This window comes from Lepus europaeus, chromosome 8 (assembly GCF_033115175.1).
Source record: "Lepus europaeus isolate LE1 chromosome 8, mLepTim1.pri, whole genome shotgun sequence".
Lineage (NCBI taxonomy): Eukaryota > Metazoa > Chordata > Mammalia > Lagomorpha > Leporidae > Lepus > Lepus europaeus.
Window position 1 is genome coordinate 108,667,964 of NC_084834.1, and position 25,762 is coordinate 108,693,725.

Genomic DNA, 25,762 nt, shown 5'->3' on the forward strand with positions numbered 1-25,762 from the left:
ACAGTGGATTAGGGTACTTTTTACCCAATACCTTGCCAGCATTTGGTGTTTGGTGATTTCTGTATGAAAACCATTCTAACAGGTAAAGTGAAACCTCATTGTGGTTTTGATTTGCATTTCCCTGATGGATAATGATCCTGAGCATTTTTTCAAGTGTCTTTTGGACATTTGAATTTCCTATCTGGAAAAATGCCTGTTTAAGTTCTTTGTCCATTTCTTAACTGGATTTTTGTTTTGTTGTTGCTGAGTTCCTTGAGCTCTTTACATATTCTGGATATTAACCCTTTATCAGTTGCATAATTTGCAAATGTTTTCTTACATTCTATCAAATGCCTCTTCACTTTGCTGATAGCTTATTTTGCAATGCAGAAGCTTCTCTATTTGCTATAATCCCATTTGTTAATTTTGGCTTCAAATACATGAAGCTGGAAAATGTTTACATTTTTTCTTCTATCTCTTTCTTCAATGCTTTGTAATTTTCATCATAAAGATCTTAGACATCTTCGGTTAAATTTATTCCAAACTATTTAAATTTTTGTACCTATTGTGCATGGTTTTGACTTAGAGATTCTTTCTCAGCCATGACATTTTCTGTGTATACAAAGGTTATTTATTTTTGTATGTTAATTTTATGCCCTGCCATATTAGCAAACTCCTTTATAAGTTCCACTAGTCTTTTAGTAGTCATTTGATTCAGCTATATATAGAATCATGTTATCTATAATTAGGCATAGTTTGACTTCCTCCTTTCCAATTTGTATCACTTTGATTTGTTTTTCTTGCCTATTGGCTTTGGTTAAAACTTCCAGGACTACACTGAACAGCAGGGTGAGAGTGGGTATGCTTGTCTTGTTCCAGATCTTAGTGGGAATGTTTCCAACTTTTCTGCATTAATAAAATGTTGTCTTTGAGTTTATCATAAATTGCCTGTTTCTTTTGAGGAGTGTTCTTTCTATACCCAATTAGCTTAAAGTTTTCATCATGAAAAGATGTTATATTTTATCAATGTTTTCTGTGCATCTATTGAAATAATCATATAATTTTTTCTTCAATTTGTTAATGTGATCTTATGTTAATATGATTTCTTGATTTGCAAATGTTGAACTATTCCTCAATACCAGGAATAAATCCCATCTGGTCCAGGTAAATTATATTTCTGATGTGGTGTTGTATTTTGTAGAGGATTTTTACATCTATATTCATTAGGGATATTGGTTTATAGTTCTCTTTTTCTGTTGTAACCTTTGCTGGTTTAGGATTAGAGTGATGATGGCTTCATAGAATGAGTTCAAGAAGATTCCTTCTTTTTTAGTTGTTTTGAATAACTTGAGAAGAACTGGAATTAGTTCTTTAAATGTCTGACAGAATTCATCAGTGAAGCCATCCAGTTCTTTGGCTTATTTTTATTGTTCTTTATTACTCATTAAAGTTCCATCTTGGTAATTGGTCTGTTTAGGATTTCTATGTCTTCATGACTCAATTTTGGTAGATTGTACTCAGGAATCTATTCAGTTCTTCTAGATTTTCCAATTTGTTGGAATATAGCTGTAGTGATTTCTGATAATTATTTTTATTTCTGTGGTATTTGTTGTTATATTTCCTTTTCCATCTCTGATTCTATTGATTTGAGTCTTCTCCCTCTTCTCTTTGATTAGTTGGGTCAACAGTGTATCAAATATTTTATAAAATTCAGATCATTCCACTGGTCCCTTGTATTGTTTTTTGGTTTCAATTTAGTTTAATTCTTCTCTATTTCTTTTCTCTTTTTTTATTTTTTTTAACTTTTATTTAATGAATATAAATTTCCAGTGTACACCTTATGGATTACAATGGCTTTCCCTCCCATAACTTCCCTCCCACCCGCAACCCTCCCATCTCCCGCTCCCTCTCCCCTTCTATTTGCATCAAGATTCATTTTCAATTCTCTTTATAGAAAGAAGATCAATTTAGTATAAAGATTTCAACAGTTTGCACCCACATAGAAACACAAAGTGAAACATACTGTTTGAGTAACCAGTAACCACCCTAGGCTGTCGTCATGAGTTGCCAAGGCTATGGAAGCCTTCCAAGTTTGCCGACTCTGATCATATTTAGACAAGGTCATAAAAGACAGAGTGAGGATAGTAACCAATGATCCTAAGAGTGGCATTTACCAGGTCTGCACAATTATACAGCATTAAGTGGGGAAGAGGACCATCAGTACACACAGGTTGGGAGTAGAGCCATTGGTGGTACAGGTTATGGTTACAGAGGAATGAGGCCCAAGTGCGCTAGACAGGACCTAGAACAAAGGACAGAGTCATTATTAGAGGAGCTAAGAAAGGTGCTGTCTAAGCTACAATTAAGTTTTCTGATTGAGAGGCAAATAGAACCTGATAGAAGGGGCTTGATAATAATCTGGTGGGCTTTAGGCCTTGTAAGTTAAGAGGCCCAGACCTATCTATCTCTTCACATGGGGTATATCCTAAGGGAGGTGTGAACCTCCTGGGGGAAGGCACTCTGTTGACTTTCATTACTTGGCTGGCCTGGGAGGAGAGCTGGCCAGGTAAAGGCAGGGGGCATCTCTAACAAGAAATTTACAGTTCTGCCTGCAATGTTGCTGACCCTACTTGACCATCCCCTCAGCTGCAGTGGTCACTTTGGAAGTTGGGCTGAGTTAAGGGCTTTTCAGCTTAGAGCCAATAAGATCTGTGGCTCTGACCTGGGCATCCTTCGACTCCAGGGCAGGTCCATTTCCAGTGATCCAACTCTTGGCAGAGCTGCCAGGGCTCTTCACAAGCTGACTTCTGCTGAAGCCCAGGCTTACCACTTTGAAAGCCACTGCAGTGGACTGGCCTGTTGGGTCTCCTTGAGGGCAGATCACTGTACAGATCAGCCATTAGTAGGCCTGCCACCCATTGCTTCTGATGCCTAGCTTTCTTTTCCTCCTGATTTGTGTTAAAGCAGACCAGAGGATGCAAGTCAAGGGAGTGCCCGTTTCCCATCTCTAATCTTCGGTGGCCTGAACTACAAGTCTATAGTCACAGGCACGTTCTGTAGTAGTTTTTCTAAGGTAGACAATGCCCATGAGGAAAATTATATTCTCACTTTAACACTTTCTTTCCCTTTGGTCTGAAAGGGAGGTTTTTTCTACTTACTGTATACTTGGCTGATGGCGAAGTGAATCTAGCTATGAGATTATTATTTAAGTTCTTATTTTGGCTATGCTATTACAGAAAAATGTTAGCCATCTCTTTTATAAGGTCTAAAGATTAGATTGTGTGTCCTACAGATTCCTTCAGAATAGAATTAGTTTCCTACCTTGAAGAGAATAGAGAAATGAAAGAACAAGTTGGGCTTAGAATAGAGAAATGAGGGAGCAAGTCCTAGATCGCTTGCTGACATTAGCAATATTACATGAATACTTAGCAAATAGTTTCAACCATTAGATAACAACTTAAGAAAACATTTACCAGAAGGTCCAATGCCTTCTATAAATTTTAAGAATCATGTATTTGAAAACACCTCTTAAATATCTAACACGGTGTAGTTGTTTAACCAGTAAACTTAAGCACAACCATCTAAAATGTTTTTAGTTTCTTTCTACCAACACGTTTAAAACATATGATACACAGATTCAGGTCACACAAATTAAAATGTATCCTTGATTGATTTTAGCAGCTTAAATTTATGGACAATCTTATCTATAAGCCATTTAAAATAAAACTCTTAATAAAATTTCCCCATGTGGACATACAATATGTACACACATATAACATAGCATAATAGACCAATATAGCCATTTTAATAATAGCTTTTAAAATCTTTAACTCTTTTTGTAGATTGCCAATTGATTTGAATTGCTTTTTGTTTTTAGTAACCTCAGTTAACCATACTTTCTCTAAATTGCTACTGTTAATACATTATTGGCTTCATCTGTTTACAGAGCCATCCCAAAATACTGAATACAATAGAAGTGGCTGGAAAAAGTCCATAGGAACCTATAGGAGGGCAGCTAAACACAGAACCCACAACTCTTTAGTTTTATGAGCAGCAAATCATATATAACTGTGGATGACAAAAGACTTTAAGTCGCCATGTTTAAAATTATAAATTCATCAACCAACAAGAGGCACTTGCTTACTTCACAGTATTTTTGAAAGCACCTGTAGGATTTTACAAGTATTTAACCCTTTAGGCCTCTGGGGCTTTCTCATTAAGATAACTATCATGTTTGGATTGTTGTTTTTCTAGATCTTTAAGATGCACTGATAGCTCATCCATTTGGTGCCTTTCCAATTTCTTAGTGCAGGCACTAGTTGCTATAAACATCTCTCTTAACATTGCTTTTGCCCTATCCCACAAGTTGTGGTATGTTATATTGTCATCTTCATTCATTTCCAGAAATCTTTTTACTTCTCTTTTGGTTTCTTCTATGGCCCACTGTTCATTCAGGAGCATGTTGTTCAGTGTCCATGTGTTTGCATATGATCTAGAGATTCTCAAGTTGTTAATTTCTAGCTTCATTCCATTGTGTTCAGAAAAGATTCTTGATAGTATTTCTATTTCTTTGAATTCATTGAGACTTGCTTTATAGTCTAGCATATGGTCTATCCTAAAGAAAGTTCCATGCACTGATGAGAAGAATGTGTGTTCTGCAACTGTGAGGTGAGAAGTTCTTTAGATATCAGTTATGTGCATTTGGTTCATACTGTTGATTAGTTCTGTTGTTTCTTTGTTGATATTCTTTCTAGTTGATCTGTCCATTGATTAAAGTAGGATGTTGAAGTCCCCCAGTACCATTCTATTGGAGTCTATGTCTCCCTTTAGATCCATGACTATTTCTTTTAAGTAGCCAGGAGCCCTGTAATTGGGTGCATGTACATTTTTTATACTATTATTATATACTATTATTATAGTTATATCTTCCTGTTGAATTTATCCCTTACTCATTACATAGAGACCTTCTCCATTTCTTTTTACAGTTTGGTCTATTTTATTAAAGTCTATTTTGTCTGATATTAGGATGGTTATATCTACCCTTTTTGCTTTCCATTAGCATGTAATATCTTTTTCCATCCTTTCACTTTCATGTATACTGCATGCATGGTATCTTTGGTATCTTTGTTGGTGATATGTTTCTTGCAGGCAGCAAATAGTTGGGTCTTGACTTTTGATCTTTGGTAACTAATAGAGTACCAAAAATGAAACACATTTGAGCAAAATTGACATTTTGAGATTTAATTATTGTTAATAGCTCTTATCTCTACTATTGAAGAACAACTTTTTTTCTTCTCCTTACTATTTGTTCAATTCTTTACTTAGTGGAGTGTTAACCTTGTGATTATAAAATAAACCAAAAATATGTCATTGTAAAAATTATAATAAAAAATAAGAAAAGAAGAAGGATGGAGGGTAAAGCATCAGTGGGAGGGGAGGCTGGAGGGGAGGTGACATTTTGCTCCTAAACCTGTATATGAAATAATTTTCTCAGTTCTCAAGGCTTTGGCACAGGCCTTTAAAAATGCAAATCTTGGTATTTCTGTACTTTGCCCTGGTAATTGGGAGCCAGTAGCAGCTCTGGAATTCTGCAGAGTGCCCAAAGGAGGGGAAACACAAGTTGTAGTCCAGTCTCTGGTCATGACTGTTTACAACTGCTCAACATTCTAGACCACATTGAGTGTTCATTATTTGACTGCACTGTTATGTTTCCAGAGCTAGCACACATTGCAGGAGTTGGTGGCTTCTAAGATTGACACTATTGCCAAAAAACCATATGGTTGACTTAAGTCTTTTCTTTCATTTTTTAGATTTATTCTATGTATTTGAAAGCCAAAATTAGAAAGAGAGAGAGAGAGAGAGAGATTTTCCAACCCCTGGGTTAAGCCCCAAATGGTTACAATGGCCAGAGCTGGTCCAGGCCAAAGCCAGTAGCCAGGAGCTTTATCTGGGTCTCTCATGTAGGTGGCAAGGGGCCCAAACACATAGTCCCTCCTCCACTGCCTTACCAGGTACATTAGCAGGAATCTGGATTGGAAGCAGAGCAACCAGGATTTGAACTAGCACATGTGTGTGATGCCAGAACTGCAGACAGTGGCTAAATATGCTATGTTACAATGTAAATCCCAACTGAAGACTTTTCTTCTCTTGACCCCTCGTCTGCACTTCCCTTCCATGGTTGAAACAGAAGGGAGGTTGGGAGAATCTAGTTCATTTTACCCAGTTACCACATCTTGCTGCCAGGGATGGAACTTCTTGCTCTGAGGAAAATGCACAATCACTGCTCTCACCCCTCAGCTACAGGACAGTTGCTCAATATCCAACATGTTTGGCCGGCACTGCAGCTCATTAGGCTAAAACTCCGCTTACGGCTCCTGCACCCCAGGTTCTAGTCCTGGTCGGGGCGCCGGATTCTGTCCCAGTAGCCCCTTTTCTAGGCTAGCTCTCTGCTGTGGCCCAGGAGTGCAGTGGAGGATGGCCCAGGTCCTTGGGCCCTGCACCCCAAGGGATACCAGGAGAAGCACCTGGCTCCTGGCTTCAGATCAGCACGGTGTGCTGGCTGCAGCACGGCAGCCATTGGAGGGTGAACCAACAGCAAAGGAAGACCTTTCTCTCTGTCTCTCTCTCTCACTGTCCACTCTGCCTGTCAAAAAAAAAATATCCAACATATTTGAGATGTGGGGCATCGTCACCCTCTTTCACATCAGCCAGCTCACAGCCTGGATTTGGTAAATGTGCTGGGGCCTGATGTGTGTTAAACCTGTAAGCAGCCATTACTGGCCTATCCATTTGAGAAGGTGTCATCCTTCAGGAGCTGGGAGGCAGATTTAAACACATCTGACTGCTGGCTCTTGGTATGAATGTGGCTGCTGTAGGCCAGGTGGAACTTGGTATCTTTTGTTATCAAGCTCCTTACTTTACACTGCTGGTGTTATGGGGAAGTGGAGTCTAAATCCCTAAACCAGGTCTTTGCTGTTACCTACAAAAGCATTCTAAATACAGGCACAAATACGGTGCACAAAGGGATAAAGTTTATTTAAAAGTGAGGAAAACACACACACACATACACACACATGACCAATGCTTAGAATAGAGTGGGTCAGGAGGGGAAAAGGGTGGGAGTGGGAACAACAAAGACAGTGCCTCAGCACCCTTTCTAATCCTCATTAGCAGGGAGAGATAGAACCCCTCCTATTTGCTGGCTTCTGATGAGGCTGAAAGGGGGAGTTGTTCCATGATGCTGCCCCAGGTCTCGAGTGAGGGGTATACATCTTGGGAAAGGGATTATTTGGCTGACAGGTAGGCAGAATGGATTACATAGCTTGGGAGAGGTGTGGCTTCCAGATCATGGACTAATCTAGCTACCTGCTTTATACTTTATCACAAGGGTCAGCTTTGAGAAGTTTGGGAGCTGGTTTTCTTAGTTCCAACATCTGAGTATGTTTTTAAACCTGTCTTTAGCTCCAAAATACTTGGATGCTGATACTGCACTGGGATATGAATATGGGGCTTGGGTTAAATGCCTCCTTTGACCCACATGTAGTCTAAGGCACAGAACTTCCCCCCCATCAGGAGATCAAAATCTCTAGGTGCAGTGGTAGGAGCCCCAAAAAACAATCTGGGTACTTGGGCAATATCATTTCAGATCTGGGAGATCTTCAGTGCAGATCAACCAAAAGAAGCCCTGAAAAGGACTGGGATATAGATCTACAGGGAACCATGCCTTGAGGTACAGAAATGAGATCTTAAGATTCCACATCTCACTTAATGTGGGTGTTAAACTCAAATGCTTGAACCTACCTGAGCTTTCACAGAACCATGTCTATTCTTTGTTTTCACACCTTACAGGGAGACTTTCAGCTGTGAATGATTTTGTATCAATTCCAGTGGACTCACTCCTAATGGTACAGTTTCAGAAACTCACATTGGGACCTAAGACTCCCACGAGTCAGATAGCAAAAATAGCATTATCAGGTGTACATTGATAAAGATAGGGCTGAAGAAGAGAGGGTACTTCAATGTAAGAAGCATTGCAGAGAATAGATTCAAAAGATGGTGGTCACTGTAACAAGCATCTGTGAACTCAAAGACAGCACAAGAGATTTTCTGTTATGGCTAAGAAACTCAAGGGAGAATGTTTCATGTGTAGCAATGTGTAACACTGGTGTCAAGAGTGTTCTTACTTGAAGAATACACCTGATATGTGGCTTCAATATAAGAGACAGTTATTGGATGAGGGACATTCCTCAGTTCTAAAGGGAGGAATGGGTTCACAGTCCTTATTTGAAGACTGGTAGGGGCTGAGGACTAAGGAGGCTTCCAGAAATAAAATAAACATGTCTACTAGGAGACCCTGGTGGTTATCAATGTCAGAGATAAGAGTATTGATTTTCTTTTTTTTTTAAAGAGGAATCAACTCATGAAGAAAAACTTTAATTGCTGTTGCAAAAAAACATCTGTATGAAGTAGAAATTGGTTTCCATAACATTAGTAGAGAATATGTTCTAGAAAGTGGAGGTAACTGGACATAAAATCCTGGCAGCAATAGAACAGTCCCAGATGGTTAGGCTGAGGCCAACACCTAATGAGGATGAAAGCCTTGTCTGTGGGGAATTTTGGACAATACCTGCAGAAATATTACACTGCGCATAAACCAAATTGAATTGTTTTCACAAGTGTTGTAAAGTTTCATATATGCACTTCTACATGCATACTTCAGTTTCTACATGCAAACTTCAGTTTCTACATGCACTTCAATTTCACAGCAAGAGTGGCATAGAATACCTAAACACAGAAGAGAGCATTCATGCAAGATATCTAACTCCTTGATATAATAATGCACACAATTCAAAATGATTCCACTATCATTACATCTAGGGCTCTGTGCAACTACAAAGTGGTGGTTACAGAAAGCATGGCCCCCAGTGTCAACATCTAGAAAGCAGCCACCACCTTCTATGTGTGTTCTCTTTTTGCGTTTTTTCTTCATGTTTCTTAATCAACTCTGCTGTTGTTGCTGCTTCTTAGCAAAACTGGTAAAAACAAAATTGTAATCGTTGAACATAGCACTCTGGCAATCAAGACGTTTAAAGCCTTCAATCTTCTGGGGCGAAGAAAGCACTGTGCGACATTTAGAACTCTGATTAACAAACAAGGTGGTCACAAATTTTCCTGGCTTGAAGACTTCCACAACTTTCCTGATCAGGTCATCATAGGAGGTCTGACTTAAGTTTGTTTCAAAGCTAACATAAGAAAATTCCGGAGTGATGTGAATAGTCCAATAAGTTCCATCCGATTTCATTCCATTCATTGAATACCCACAAGGATTGAATAGTGTGGCATCAATGACAGAACCTGGTATCAGGTCACGAATTCCACTCTCACGAGTGACGTCCTTTGCAGTAACACCATCTTTCATGTAGAACTGGTCCATGACTGCTGGGTCAAGCTCACTCATCAGAATCTCCAGGGTTTGATCTGGCTGGCTGATTACCCGACTCTCTGGAAAATCCAGAGTATACAGGTACCAACAGTCAGAATTCATACGTCCCATACAATGTGCTGCTCCATTTGGGAAAATCGCATTAAGAAACTCTATTTCTTCCTGGAAATTCCAGTGTGGGTACCCTTGGTGAGAAGGCTTTATGAAATTCTTACACGAGAATAAAAGAAGCTTTGAATTGAGTCAAACCCACTGTAGTCCCTAGCAAGCTTCAGCAGGGGAACCAGCGCTTTCAGCAAGAGGGTGGTACCACATGTCTTCAAAATGAAACGTCTCTTGGAGACAAACATGCCACTCTCACTGAGTACATAAGCTTCCTGCTTGTCAGTGTTTGTCACACTTATGATTGAACATTGCACATCCTTCAAAAGTATGTCCCACTCAGATCTCGGGATAGTACGAAGATCCCCAGATCCTTGGTTGGTGTCGGGTTGCTGCCGGGAGAACCAAACCTCCAGAAGCTTCTCGGTCCCTTTGAAAAAAATGTGCAGCTTCCATCACCGTGAGACTAGCCAACAACCAACAACCACAGAAAATCAACTAAATTAAATCTCTTCTCCCGCCGCTGCTGCCGCCGCTGCGGATTGTTCCAGCTGTGTTAGTAAAGTTCAGGTTCCTTTTTTTTTTTTTTTTTTTGCTATATTTTATATTAACTTTTTTTTAAAAAAAAGGATTAATAAAATTTTTCCCGGCTTTTTTTTTTTTTTATGAGCGCAAGTTGAACGTGAGTCTGTTGGAAAAAAGAGGCAGATACAGTTCAGTCTCTTGTAGTCCGCTGCTTCCCCGTTAGAGAGAGTTGAGCGAGCGCTAGCTAATGTCGCCGGCCATACTGTATAAGCCAGAGTATTGATTTTCTAATTGATGCGGGAGCCACGTGCTATGTATTAAGTTCCCCTACTGGACCCTCAACTTCAAAGGGTTGTATTTTTATGGGAGTTGGTGGTGAAATTTGTTCTCTGTTTACAGTAGAGAAGAACTCTGGGTGTGGTCACTCAGAAATTGCGTCTACTTTCATGACCCATGGCCTACCACTTTCATGACCCATGGCCTACTGTTCTAAGCAACTAGATTCAAGGACCACAGGATAGCTAGTATGCATAAGGGCAGTAACTGCTACAGCATTTTTGGTAGAACAAGTCAACAGTTAATTTTAGGCCAGTCACTTGAGTACAATGAGTTCAAGAAATTAAATGACATTAGTGGTCAACAGGAGGATATCTTAAGAAATACTAAGCTTTTTTACAGATTCACTTGAAGTAACTCTCAATGTATGCCACATGCTCAATCCAGTTGCTCTCCTGCCATCCGAAGGTACTGAAAACAGCTCATTCTTATGTAGAGAACATATAGAATATCTACTCTAGCAGGACTGATCCACAAGATGAACCTCTGAGAAATCCAGATGTTGAGTGTTTCACGAATGGCAGTATTCTCATGAAGGAAAAACAATAAAAAAGGTAGGACCAGCACCATGGTGTAGTGCAGCTCTGGAATCCCATATGAGTGCCAATTCATGTCCCAGATGTTCCTCTTCTGATCCAGGTGTTTGCTATGGCCTGGGAAAGCAGTAGAAGATGGCTCAAGTCCTTGGGCCCCTGGACCCATGTGGGAGACCTGGAAGAAACTCCTGGCTCCTCACTTGGAATAGGTGCAGCTCCAGCTGGCCATTTGTGGAGTGAATCAGTAAACGGATGACCTTTCTCTCTGTCACTCCCTCTCTCTGTAACTCTACCACTCAAATAAATAGATAAAATCCTTTTACTATTTTTTTCTGCATATAGCTGAGAAAGAGAGAGAGAGACTATTATTTAAAGACTTGGTAAAAACAGCATTCTATAATGTATAAAATTAATCAACAAGGTAATTTAAAACTCTGTTTAGTGACTCAAAATAACAACTGGTATAATAGTCATACTTTTTAAAAATTATTTTTTAAGGTTTTTATTCAGTGAGAGAAATGTATGGGGTAGTGAGGGCACTATCTAAAAGAGAGAGAGAAATCTGGATTCATACCAAGCACCAGGAGCCAGCCATGTGGAGGAGCATGCAGGCCAGGAAGCATGGGGCAGGTGGCCCAAAGGCCATGCATCCTGAAGTTGCCAGGCAGTAAGGGCCTGTAATGGCGAAAGAGGCAAAAGGCCAAAAAGGGCTGGGCCCACTGTGTTGCAAGCCTTTAAAACACTTCCAAAGAGGAGTGGTTAATTAGCCTGATTGGCAAATGGGGCACCCAAGTGTGGCCTGGAAGGGGGCATGAGGTCACACAGGGGGAGTGGTGAAGGTGTGGTCTTCCAGCTCACAATCCTAGTCATTTTTATCCTACATGATTGCCTACAACATTCCCCTCTCAGAGACTCCATTCCCTTAATCCTAAGGGATGGCAAAAGGCGTAGAATCATCACATCTTCTATAGCTGCCTCCAGCTTATGAGGGGCGTAGTACAGGCCCTGCCTGTCCTGGGTCTGGAAGTCTCTATCTTATCTAACAAATTTGCTTTGTGAGCTGGAGCAGTCTTGATCACTGCCAATGTCTATATTCCCTGTATGGTCAGTTATTGCCAGAAGTCAAGTTCTGAAACATATACATTTGTTAAATAGCATAAGCAGAGCTGCAACAAACCCAGTTGTAAGTGGAGTGCCCCTTAAGATGAAAGACTGTATCTTACAGACTCCCAGAAAGTGGGTGGTGATTAGCTACCCTTATGTAGATTATAAAACCCATTTAGCTTGAGCATAGAGAAGTAAAATAGAAGATCCCATTAGGAGTTTTATTGTCAATAAAAGTTCCCAGAGAGAATCAAAAGAGGAGGCAGTCACAGCATGCCTGCCTTAAAGTGAAGCAGTCTTGATGTGATGAAAGCAAAGGCTTTACTTATCCTTTTGCTTAAGATTTCTGATTGGCTTACAGAAATAATCAGGCATGTCTTTTGAGTTCACCTGTGAAGACTTAGGAGGTAGAAGTTTAATACTAATTTCACTGAGGTAGTCGTGCTTAGTAGCACCTCCTAAGGTCTCTTTCATTTAAGCTGTAACTGATCTGAAGAGGATCTTTCTATGAATGGCTTGCTCAGGACTTTCTAATGTTGGGGTTTTTGTCAAAATCTCCTTAATTCCTTGGAACACCTTCTGTAGCTCCCCTGTCCAGCACAGTGTGTCTGTGTCAGGGTCTTTTTGAAGCAATAAAGGCTTAGAATCCAAATCCCAGTATCCATATCCTATAGAATCCTGTCATCAGCAGTTCCCATTGTCGGAGCTTCTATTAGAAGCTCCTTAATTCTTTGGAACAACCCTTGTAGCTACCCTTTCCAGCACAGTGTCTGCATCAGGGCTTTTTAAAGCAAATACAAAAGCTTGCAATCCAAATCTTAGAATCCAAATTCCACAGAATTCTGCTGTTCCAAGAAATATCCTTAGTTTCCTTTTAAATATAGGGCAGCTTTCTCTTCCCTTGGCTGAGAAAGCACATGTTTATGGAGTTAGAACATATCCAAGGTAAGCTACCTCTAGTTTAGAAACCTGAAGTTTGGGAAGCTCTGTATCCACACTTTCCCAGATTCCAGGTTTAGTGGGATGCAGAAGAAATTACCCTTAGGCAAAGGTTTAGCACACAATAAGGTGCATTGAAGCAGCTGTGTTATTAGTAGTCCTGTTGCTTTTAACCATTCTGTACTCTGTATATGATCCTATGTTAAAGCATCCAAGATAGGAATTTCACAGAGACATGGATCCAAGAGTCCATGTTTGAGACAATTAACTTTAAAGAAACACCTAAGAATACAGACAATGGAGTTTGACGCTTAGACATAACTAGAAATTAGCCATACTAATTTAACAGAGCAGGGTTAAGATACTGTATTATGGGGCTGGCGCTGTGGCTCACTTGGTTAATCCTCCACCCGCCGCACCAGCATCCCATATGAGCACCGGGTTCTAGTCCCAGTTGCTCCTCTTCCAGTCCAGCTCTCTGCTATGGCCCGGGAGTGCAGTTGGAGGATGGCCCAAGTGCTTGGGCCCTGCACCCCCATGGGAGACCAGGAGAAAGCACCTGGCTCCTGGCTTCGGATCAGTGCAGCACGCTGGCTGTAGTGGCCATTTGGGGGTTGAACCAAAAGAAGGAAGACCTTTCTCTCTGTCTCTCACACTGCTAACTCTATCTTTCAAATAAATTTTTAAAAAGATACTATATTATACTTTTAATCATTTACTATGCTCTAGAATACTTCAACTGATCAGGAATCCAGCATAGATCCACTTGGTACCCAATTTTAAACTATTTATATAATATTTTAAATATCTGTGAATGAACTTATTTCAAAAAACATTAAAGATTCCAATATTTGCAAAAACCTAAATACATGCAAATTTTATGAACACAGAAAATGGCAAGAAAACTTGAAATAGCCACTTTTTAAATAATTTTTATCCTTTCGTTTAAAAATAATAATTTTCACTTAGCTAAGTCTTTCATGTATTTCATATATACAGATTTAGTAGCATAGTGATATTTCCCACCGAACTCTCCTTCCCATCCACACTTACACCTTTCCTCCTCCTTCCTTATTCTTTCTTTTAATTTTTATAATGACATGCCTTTAAATTTTATAATCATAAGCTTAACTATGCACTGAATAAATTACTCAATGAATAGTAAGAAAATGAAAAACTCTTCACGTAACAGTGTGAAAACCTCTGTAGACTAGCTTCCAAGTGAAGCAAGACTAACTAATGAAACATGTTTAAAAGCATAATCAACTAATAGCTCTTGGAATTCAGACATATAGCATATGGCAGAGAGAGAGAGGGAGAGAGAGAGAGAGTTCACTGCAGGTAGATGCCAACTAGATCACTAGATTCTTTCTGCTCCATTGCTTTCAGTTGAAAGTTATGGTATAAGTTGTATTTCCCATTAGCCAGATTGAGGGCAGCAGCACTCGGGTATTTCTGACAAACACATTTCTGCTATGTAGCAGGTTTAATTTCAGACAACTAAGGCCAAGAAGGATCTCCAATGATATTCTTAACATAGACGTTCTATTCAATCACTGCACTCTGAGAATTCCAATTCCCAAATATTCACTTCCCAACTCACTCAAACACTGGGGGTTCCATGATGGGATAAGCAACCTAGGAAAATAGGTTGCAGACTTACTCCTCAGGCAGGGAGGTCACACACAGACATGCATCAATGTCTCTGCCTCAAATGCTATAGGATTCCATTTACATGAAATTCCTGCAACAGCAAATCTCTAGAAACAGAAAGTAGATGAGTACTTGCTACAACTGTAGGAATCAGAAATCTGAAGGAGAAGCCCAAAGGATAAAGGATATTGGGTTTTTCTTTTGGAGTTATGAAAAGCCCAAAAATTGATAGTGATTGTGCTTACACATTTATATGAGAATATGATGAAACACTGATTAATACACTTTGATTTGGCAAAAATGGATGCATGTGTATATATATTATATATGATAATATATATAGTACAACACATTATATATTAGTTATATTGATATTTAGTATAAAAGTTTCTACACAAAAAAGTCCCCTGTGCCAGTCTATCTAAGAAAGATTATCAGGTTCTGTGACACAGAGACTGCAGAGGCAATTCACCTCTCACTTGTTGCTGCAATTGACGCTGTTCTAAAATCTCTTATAACATAACTGACCTACACTAGCAGGTCATAAATCTCCACTAGGGGACAGCATTTAACCATAAAAGAGACTCCAGGAGACCCTGTTGTGACACAGCTGATTAAGCCACTGTCTGGAGCACTGGCCTCAGAGCACTACTTCAATTCTCATATAACCCACTTTTGATGTAGCTCCAATACTGTCCCTGGGAAGGCATGGAAAGATTTTCTGAGTCTTTGTAGGTATTGCCACTCAAATAGGAAACCAAAGAGGGTCACATCTCATGGCTTCAACTTGGACTAGTCCCTACAATTGTGATGATTTAGGAAGTATACCAATGGATGGAAGATGTCTCACACTTTCAAATCTCTATTTAAGGTGGCAGCACTTAACCATAAAAGAGACTCCAGGGGCCACCAGTGAAGCACAGCTGATAAGCCACTGTCCAAACACTGGCATCAGTTCAAGTGACACAAGTTCAACTCCCATCTGATCCATTTCTGATCAAACTCCTAATAATGTCCCTGGGAAGGCATAGAAAGATTGCATGAGTATTTTGGGGCCTTGCCACTCAAATAGGAAACCCAAAGAGGGCCACAGTCTCATGGCTTCAGCTTGGACTTAGTCCATAGAGCTGTGAACATTAAAGGAGTAAACTAGTGGATGGAAGGTGTCTTTCTCTATTTTTCCCTCTCTCTGTAAGTCCTTAAAAATGTGGGGGAGACTCTAAACACACTGATATAAACAGAAGGTCACCTACCTTAACTTTTTCAAAATGACATCTCAGTGCAGAGATCAGATTGAGATATGTTTAATATGCCCTACGTGATGAATTTCTTCATGGATACAAGCTTGACTAGCTAAAAAAGGAACAGCAACTGGAGAGGAAGCACTGCACTTCACCAGGATGTCTGTGAAATGCATTTCAGTTCTGCTGCTGCTGCTACAGCTGAGCTGCTGCTTCAGCTCTGGGAGCTGTGGGAAGGTGCTGGTGTGGCCTGTGAAGTACAGTCACTGGATGAATATGAAGACAATCCTGGATGAACTTGTCCAGCGAGGCCATGAAGTCACTGTCCTGAGATCTTCAGCTTCTATTGTAATTAGTTCCAACAATGAATCGGGAATTAAATTTGAAACTTTCCATACATCCTACAGTAAAGATGAAATCGAGGATTTTTTCATGGATTTGATCTATGCAATGATATATAATGTGTCATTAGATAGCTATTGGGAAACCTTTCCATTAATGAAAATGATTGTTTTAAAAAATTCTGACATTCATGAAGCTATCTGCAAAGAAGTCGTTTTGAACAAGAAACTCATGACAAAGCTGCAGGAATCAAGATTTGATGTTGTTCTTGCAGATCCTGTTAGTACTGGTGGTGAGCTGCTGGCTGAGTTACTTAAAATACCCCTCCTGTACAGTCTTCGTAGCTTTCCTGGCTACTTATTGCAAAAGCATGGTGGAGGACTCTTACTGCCTCCTTCCTATGTACCTGTTATGATGTCTGGTCTAAGCAGTCAAATGACATTCATGGAGAGGGTGCAAAATCTGCTATGCATGCTTTACTTTGACTTTTGGTTCCCAAAATTTAATGAGAAGCGATGGGATCGATTTTATAGTGAAGTACTGGGTAAGTCATCTTTTTAATTGATCCTAACTTTTGTGACTTTGAATGTGAGCTTGTACGAATGAAAAAAATCAAAGGAATTTGTCTTTTATAGGTAAAATAATGAAATAAAATATAAAAAGTCTGTCATTCTCACAAATGTAATGCAATGGTGTTTACATGCAGGGTAAGTTTAAGCCAATGGACCATCACTAGATTAGGATGTTCCAGGGTGGCATACAACCACAAATAGAAATACTGAGGATTTCAGCAAGCTTTTCCATGGCTATTTTTCTTTATGTTTTGCATGTTTGATTCTATACTGCTCTATTTAATTGATTATTTATGATTATGAGCTTACTGAGGTGAGATTCTATGTTTATTATTCCCTGGCATTGTCATACACACACATACACACACACATATATAAAGTGAACAGTGCATAAATTTTAATTGTAAATTATATGATGCCTATATAACATATTTGGTTTCACACTGTGTACTTTATACATCATTCACTGCATAATTCCAACACCTTGCAGAATTGACATAACATACTTCACATCACATTTCCCTCACTACTCTCCCTCTTCTTTCTTTTTCTCACATTCAGGTAGACCTGTTACATTCTTGGAGCTAATGGGGAAAGCTGACATGTGGCTCATTCGAAGCTCCTGGGACTTGGAGTTTCCTCGCCCACTTTTACCAAACTTTGATTTCATTGGAGGGCTCCACTGCAAACCTGCCAAACCTCTGCCTCAGGTAAGTAAGTTCCTGTGTGCTGTATTTGGTTTGCTTCGTATTTTCATGGAAATGACTCGGCATTCTTCATTTACAACATTTGATTCAAAGGAAGAGTTATAGGAAGTGGGGGGAAAAATCTTTCCAATGAGAAATTCACAAGAGGGGACTTAAAAGTTCATGGACATTTGAATAAGAAGCCAATGTACACTCTCCATGGACTATATAAAGTGTGCTTGTATTTCAACACCATCACACAAGTATCCAGAGTTCACCTTCATTACAGATTAAAATTTAATATCTGGGAGACTTTGAGGCAAGACTCTGTTAAATTAAAGTCTTCATTATTCAACACATAAGAAAATACAAGTCACTTTTTGATGTATAATGTCCATGTGTTGGACATATACAGAGGAAGGTAAACACAGCATCTGCTCTCCTCCATCTCCTTGGAACCCTTTAGGATACACTATGGGCAAATGGTTAAACTTGAGTGGAAGTGTTTATATTGGAAAGAAGGACAATGCTGGGAGAATATCTAGTAAGGATCATAAGAGATGTCCAGGAGCCACTGATAAAGATGAAATATGAAGGATGTGCAGGAATAGGTGTAGAGAAGAGGGAAGAAGAAATTTATAAAGAAGTAAAGAAGGACCTTTTTTAAGATTTATTTATTTCAAAGTCAGAATTACAAAAAGAGGGGAAGACACACACACACACACACATACAGAGTGAGAGAGAGACAGAGAGAGAGAAAGAGAGGTCTTTCATCCACTGATTCAATTGCTATTTGTTGTGGTTGTTGACAAGTAGTGGCATTTCCCATTTCTATCTATGCAGTTCTTGAACAAATTTTTAAAGTTTTAAAATTGTATAAGACTTTCTTCAAACAAATGATTGATATGAGTCTAGTAAATGCATGGATTATTCACAACATTGTGAAAAAGAAAAGATTTCATATTTGTTGGACTTCGATAGAGAAAACTACTTAGCATACCTAAAATTATTTAAATCAGGACCTATCAGGAAGAAGAAAGTATAAAATGCTTGTACCTATTACTATCTAAGATGATTTGACATAAAAATTCATATTATTCAAAATTAGTTAAGACTGATGAAACTGTCAAACAACCTGTGTCACATGAATCCAACAACATATCGCCACAAATGTGATGGAATGCTTTCTGAAAGTATTTTGCGTCTTTGCAATGAAAATAATTGTACTGGCAATGAAAGTCATTATTTGCTATTATGTAATACATGAAAATTTCATATTTGTCCCATGTCCTATTTGTAAGGTGACCTACATATGAGACATTGTTGTATTGTCCTTTCACAATTACATTTTTATTCTTAATAATAAAAATGGATATAACTCTGAATTATGGTTTCCAACATTTCTAATGCACCAGTGTCAATTCTGTTCAAATATTTGCAGAATTTTATTTCTCAGACTTCACAGATTTATTTGCATAAACAATATTTGAAACCAAGTACAGAATTGTTGAACTTAATTACATATTCTGTTAAAGCATCTGTTTCTCCTACCAACTTGCTTTTTTATTAATTATTGTAAGCTCAGATAATCTCTGTCCTTTTGTAAAACAGAAGAGAGAAATTTAACAAATAACATAGAGTAACTTAAAAGTATATTCTTTGGTTTTACCAGACATAAAATTGTGCAGAGAAAAGGAACTAGTAAGTGCCAAATCAGTATCTGTAGCATTTATTTATAAGAATACATTTTTAGTAACCTAAACTGAATATTAAGGAATGATTAAAATTAATATATATACAAATATATGCAAACACATACATATCACACCATTATAAATTGTTCTATCGAAGAACTTTTAATAACACTAACTCAGCTAAAATAGTAGGTTTAGTTCCAAACAGAAGAACAAGGAAGATAAAAATAAATCACATATTTCTGTAAAATGCAAGATGAGTATAAATTAGGATTTCAATGCTCTACATATATATAACATAATGTCCACAGGGCACGAAGTTTTAGTTTTGGAAGGGATAGTGTTTTGATACACTGATAACCAACAATGCTGCTCTTTATGACAGACCCAATTTTCTCATCACAGGAGATGGAAGACTTTGTGCAGAGCTCTGGAGAAGAGGGAGTGGTGGTGTTTTCCCTGGGGTCTATGATCAGTGACCTAACAGAAGAAAGGGCCAATGTGATTGCATCAGCCCTTGCCCAGCTGCCACAGAAGGTCAGAAATGTGCCCTAGTGGCGGGCAACTGCTGAATGAGCCTGCTAAACTCTGCAAAGTGTCCCATTACAGATATTTCTATGTGAAGTGGAGATACTTATGATATCTATAATTTAGTTCAGACATCAGTTAAACTCTTCCTTCACAGGTCCAAAAATAGCACAGAGTATATTTCATTGTACATAACTTTGACATTGACATTTTGATCAGAAATGTACGTAACGGGTGACTTGTGAAAGCTTGGAATACTCAATCATTTTGCAGGCAGATAAAGAGAAATCACTAAATTCTACCCTGCTGTTTGCTTCTTTGCCTGGAAGGATTGTTAAGTCCACTGTGTACACTAAAGCTGTATTCAGACAGAAGCTGAATTTTCATTACTGACTGCACTACCTCAATAACATTAAGGGAATACTGAAACACATCTTAAGTGCATTATAAAGTTTAGGATTCTCATATAATCCATGCCTCTTTACTTTCCCTAGTTTGTATGTAGGGGTATTTAAAATACTAATGAGGAGCCTATTCGGAGAACAGAAGTCCAGAGCTAACAAAGCATGAACACAGCTATGCACTCATCTAAATAGATATAGAGAAACAGAAAAATTAATCTGCCCCCCACTACTGAACACTAGCAGTGGCTTCAGTAGACAGATATAAGTGATGACAAATTCTCTGGGCTAAGCGCCATGGCGTAGCTGGTGGGGCCACCACCTGCAGTGCCAGCATCCCATGTTGGCTTTGCTTTGGATCTTGGTTGCTCCATTTCTGCTCTGGCTCTCTGCTGTGGCCTGGGAGGGAGGTGAAGGATGGCCCATATCCTTGGACTCCTCCAACCATGTGGGAGACATAGAGGAGGCTCCTGGCCCCTGCCTTAGGATCGACTCAATTCTGGCCATTGCATTTATCTGTGGAGTGTACCAGTGGCTTGAAGACCTCTCTCTCTGCCGCTTCCTCTCTGTAATTCTGCTTTACAAATACATGAATAAATCTTTAAAAAATGACATATTCTCATAAAACAAAATATGGAACAGTGGATGCAAATAAAACCTTGTTTCCATTTTTTAAGTTTAAAAATGTTAATAGGTTTGGAAGACGAGTCTCACATTTCAAACACATGTACAAACAAACATACACATATCTATATATCTGTGTATCTATAGATTCAAAGATATATAGATATAGATAATGTAGATCACAAGTAAACTGGTAATGAGTTCTTCTAGTTTCATTTGAATTAAAAACACCTAATAATTTCTTAAATGCTTGAATTTATCACACATCATCTTACGTGGCTTAGATCCTATATGTGACACACCATTAATACATTCCAAACCTGATTGAATGCAGCAAGAGTACAGCAAACATGAAGGCTTTCATCTTTCAGTTCTCATTACTTAAATTCCCTTGCCCTCTATTCTTTGTCATTCCTATCCAAGGTATTTAAGAGTGATCTCCCAACCTCCTTAGAATTTTGACATGCTATACTTGAAATCCAATTCATGAAATTGCTATTACTTTACCAAACAGGTTCTTTGGCGATTTGAAGGCAAGAAACCAGACACGTTAGGATCCAACACTCGGCTCTATAAGTGGATGCCCCAGAATGACCTTCTTGGTAAGTCTCTGGAGAACAGACACTGAAAACACAAGTAACAGTCGATCAAGATGAGAGTAGTAAGACTTTATTGTTGAAAACCTAAAGAATCAAGCCAAATGTCTTTGCAACCCTTGCCCAGTCCTGGGGTAAATACAATGAATTATGACAGTTGGCATTTTATGATTACAAAATTTGTAGGCCCAGAATCAAAGCATCCTTATTTTCAGTGTATTTACCTCTCAGAGAGAATTTCTCAATAATTTTTAACGGGGGGAGGCATTTGGCAGAAAGGTTAAGATGCTTTGGGGACACATGCCTCCTATAGTGGAGTTCCTGGATTCAAGTTCCAACTCCAATTCTGATGCCTACTTCCTGCTGACTCATCCTAGATGAACAAGGCAGCAGCCAATGGCTAAAATATCTGAGTCACTGGCAGCCACACAGTAGTGCTGGATTGAGTCCCCAGCTCCTGGCTTCGGCTTGGCCCATTCTCAGCTGTTCAGTGCCTTTGATGAATGAACCATAGTAAGAAGATCTCCTTCTCTCTTTGTTGCTCTAAGGACGTCCCTTGCACTGTGTGTGTAAGTGTATGTGTGTATGTGTGTGTCTAGTGCTTCATCTGTTTCTTTCAAATATATTAATTAAATAATAATAATCTCCTGGGTTGTCAGATTTAATCTTAATTCAATCATTACATTTTCATCTGCCTTTTCCCTTAATATAGAAATTTATAAATACCACCAAGAAACAATATCCCTCTGCTATTATGCAGAATTCTATGTTTCCTGTGGGAAAAAAATCAACAACCTTTAAAATAAGTACTAAGGAATTTCAAGATAGAATATAGGCATCCTTCTACAACCTATAAATCACACTCAGTGGTGGTATGGTTTCTTGGAGAGAACATGTCTAAGAGGCACTTGGCCTTTTTATGTGACACATATACAGTTCCTTTTTTTCAGAATCTACTCTTTCATACCCATTTGACAATCTTGCATACAGTACAAGCCTCAAGTCACACACCTCCTCTTCCACATGACCTTCCCTTACCTCCCCAGTGCAATTGGGTGCCTCTTTCTCTTGATCTAAAAGCTATTTAAATGCAGTTTCATGAACATTGATACTGTGTTTTTAGAGTACTCTGTGCTTTCAGTGCCTCATATTATATGTTTCTCATTTCATTTGTAAGATTTATAATTTTATAAAAATCACTCCATCCCAGGTCATCCAAAAACCAAGGCTTTTATAACTCATGGTGGAGCCAATGGTGTCTTCGAGGCAATCTACCATGGCATTCCTATGGTGGGCATTCCTTTGTTTGGAGATCAACTTGATAACATTGTCTACATGAAGGCCAAGGGAGCAGCTGTTAAGTTGGACTGGAAAACAATGTCAAGTGCAGATTTGCTCAATGCCTTGAAGACAGTCATTAATGACCCTTCGTGAGTATTACTGTTTCTTTAAATTTACACAGTATTTTTAGATCAATTTTCAGTGGAAGACCAAGGACTCAATACTAATTTAGAGCATGAACATCAGATTGAGTATAGATTTGCTGAATGCTAGAGGATAATCATCAGTAATTCATTGGGAGTATCACTATAAATTTTTGTGATGGATATATAGAATGATTTTCAGTGGCTTAACAATACTGCACAGATTTTGAATTAGCCAAAGATTGACATGTGGAGCATCAATGAAGAAGGTTAACAGAGGATGACAAGGAAGTATGAGGAACAGAGTTGCAGCCAGGAAGCAGGAATGTTATAATTGTACAAACTTATGTTCTGCACAGTTATAATTTTCTTTCAGCATAAGAACTCTTAAAATTTTATTTCAAAATCAATTTTGTTGTGTTGGTACAAGATATAAAGCCTGATATGTGGAATACAGATTAATAGTAAAAATGGTACTTTAGGGTAGGAGTCTATGTGCCATTATTTCACATATATATTCATAGTTGTGTTTCTAAAATTATTCTGATTTGTTTTTGGTAAATCTGCATGGAACTGTCAATCAATATTTCCAGTGACATTCCAAGATTCTCAAATTTTCTATTCTAATATTGCAATGCTGTCACTGATAAATAGTAGCAACTAGGGTTTTCATCAATTAAAATTTACTGAACAAAAAAGAGATATTTCTTCTTCCACATGATGATATTCTTATGTCTTATGGCTTGGTTATTACTGTCTTACTTGGATGGTTATAAAATAAATATTTAATTGATTTCTAATATAAGATGGAATATGCTTGTTTCATAATAATTTTTGAAAGTAGAAATAATTTCTTCCAACATTATTTCATCTAACAATAAAAACTGAGATCACAGAAATGTGGAAAAAGGGCAAGAAAATGACAGTAAGAATCAGGATTCAATGAAAGGCAATTCGGTTTCATACTTTCATGGCTTTAATCATTACTTCATTCATTAATAATTAACATTTCAACACTATACCAACTCCTGGTTGATATCAACTACTTATCAACATTGTACAGACATTTATCTAACCCATATGATGGACCAGCAGCCTGTATTTAAGTTTTGAAATATTTTGAACATTGTATGTCAGGTCCATTCACAATTGCTTACTGAATAATTCTAGCTCCATATCTCAAAAGAGTTGTGCTGTTGGTTTTGCTTGTTTTGCTTTCAGTAGCTTCCCTTTATCCAGAGGACATAACTAATTTCAAATTCTAGACTGGGATGTTAAAAATCCTGGATCTTGGCCGGCGCCGTGGCCCAACAGGCTAATCCTCCGCCTTGCGGCGCCGGCACACCGGGTTCTAGTTCCGGTCGGGGCACCGATCCTGTCCCGGTTGCCCCTCTTCCAGGCCAGCTCTCTGCTGTGGCCAGGGAGTGCAGTGGAGGATGGCCCAAGTGTTTGGGCTCTGCACCCAATGGGAGACCAGGATAAGCACCTGGCTCCTGCCATCGGATCAGCGCGGTGCGCCGGCCGCCGCGCGCTACCGCAGCGGCCATTGGAGGGTGAACCAACGGCAAAAGGAAGACCTTTCTCTCTGTCTCTCTCTCACTGTCCACTCTGCCTGTCAAAAAAAAAAAAAAAAAAAATCCTGGATCTTTCCAAACCTCTCTCTGCATCTTGACATTTTATATATCCAACAAATTCCAGCCTATAAACGTAAGATCTCTATAATCCCTTCTGAAGAGATAATTTTTCTTCTACATTTTCTTGAAACTCATCTTTCCCATCTGTATGAAAACTATAGACCCTAAATGGCACAGAGTTTCAGTTGTGCAAAATGAAAATGTTCTGAAGCTTGCCCACAGTTTGAATGTATTAAACCCTACTGAATTGACTTTTTTTTTTATGGGTATTTTAACTGAATTTTCAAAAGAGCCAGCACGCTAATAATTCCTACTACTTGATTTTCTCTTTAGCTGTTGGCACCAACACTTTCAATAGAGTTGCTATGCTATTGCTCTTTTGTGATGTCTTTCTTCACAGGAATTGAAGGACTTTGTCCAGATCTCTGGAGAAAAAGGTATTGTGATGGTTTCTCTGGGGTCAGTGATCCTGAATATATCAGCAGAAAGGGCCAGTGTGATTGCATCAGCCCTTGACCAGACTCCACAAAAAGGTCTTCTTACAGAAACATCCTGTGTAAAAGGAAAACTGTTATGGCAGTTCTAATGTATATACAAAATCACCTAAAATATATACAACTACATGGCACATGCTAAATTAAGAGACTGAGTTTTGTTCATAATAACTTTGGCAATTAACATTGGTATCAGAAAGAAATATATTTACGAGATGCAACGGGAAGTTGGCATTATCGTGCTATGTCAGGCAATTACACAAAAGTCCTCAAATTCTGCTAAGTCATGCCCTCCTTTCCTTGCAAGTTTGACTGAGGACACTGTACACTCTATTGATGTTATCAAGAACGAAAGAAATGTTACTGAGTAACTGCCCTCATATAGTATGGATAAGAGGTATTGTGGCAAAAGGTAAATATTAACATGTACTTTAGTCTGAACATGTAATCTTGGCCTTTTTTACTTCCCATAAATTGTGGATAGGTCTGTTCTTTGTGCTGTTCAGGGATCTATTCAGATAAGGGAAGTCTAGTGTTCACTAACACTGTGTCCAAGCAGTCACCAAGCAGCCACTTTTAGAGTGACCCAACCTGCCCTGTTTGATTGGGCTCTGCCAATGTCCATTGCAGGAAGATGTAAGTCCAAAGGTGGACACAGGATCCTTCTCTTAGGGTGGACCCTGCAAATTTTTAAGATGTGACCCTCAAAGGTCTCTGCTTCCCATTATCTTAACATCCTTTCTCAGTTGGGGATGAACAAGGGAATATAAGATGAATTCAAGTAGAAGCAAGCCTGACATGGGAAGAAATTCCAATGTTCTTTTTTCTCCATAAAAACATTAGGAATATATTTAATATATAAATGTACAAACTTTGCCATTTTAAAACTTTTTATTTTCCTACACAGTAT

The 25,762-nt window shown here is 38.7% G+C and overlaps 1 protein-coding gene and 1 pseudogene across 1 annotated transcript; one reads left to right on the forward strand and one right to left on the reverse strand.

Annotated features, from left to right (window-relative positions):
- Positions 1-8,727: 8,727 nt before the first annotated feature.
- Positions 8,728-10,304, reverse strand: LOC133765701 (S-adenosylmethionine decarboxylase proenzyme-like; annotated as a pseudogene).
- A 5,686-nt stretch (positions 10,305-15,990) lies between these two features.
- LOC133765702 (UDP-glucuronosyltransferase 2B13-like) lies at positions 15,991-25,211 on the forward strand. The gene is made up of 6 exons (XM_062199245.1): positions 15,991-16,743; positions 17,333-17,481; positions 19,557-19,688; positions 21,219-21,306; positions 22,511-22,730; positions 24,759-25,211. Exons 1-6 carry the CDS (start codon positions 16,017-16,019, stop codon positions 24,763-24,765), a joined length of 1,323 nt encoding a protein of 440 aa, XP_062055229.1. The 5' UTR covers positions 15,991-16,016; the 3' UTR covers positions 24,766-25,211.
- The last annotated feature ends 551 nt before the right edge of the window (positions 25,212-25,762 follow it).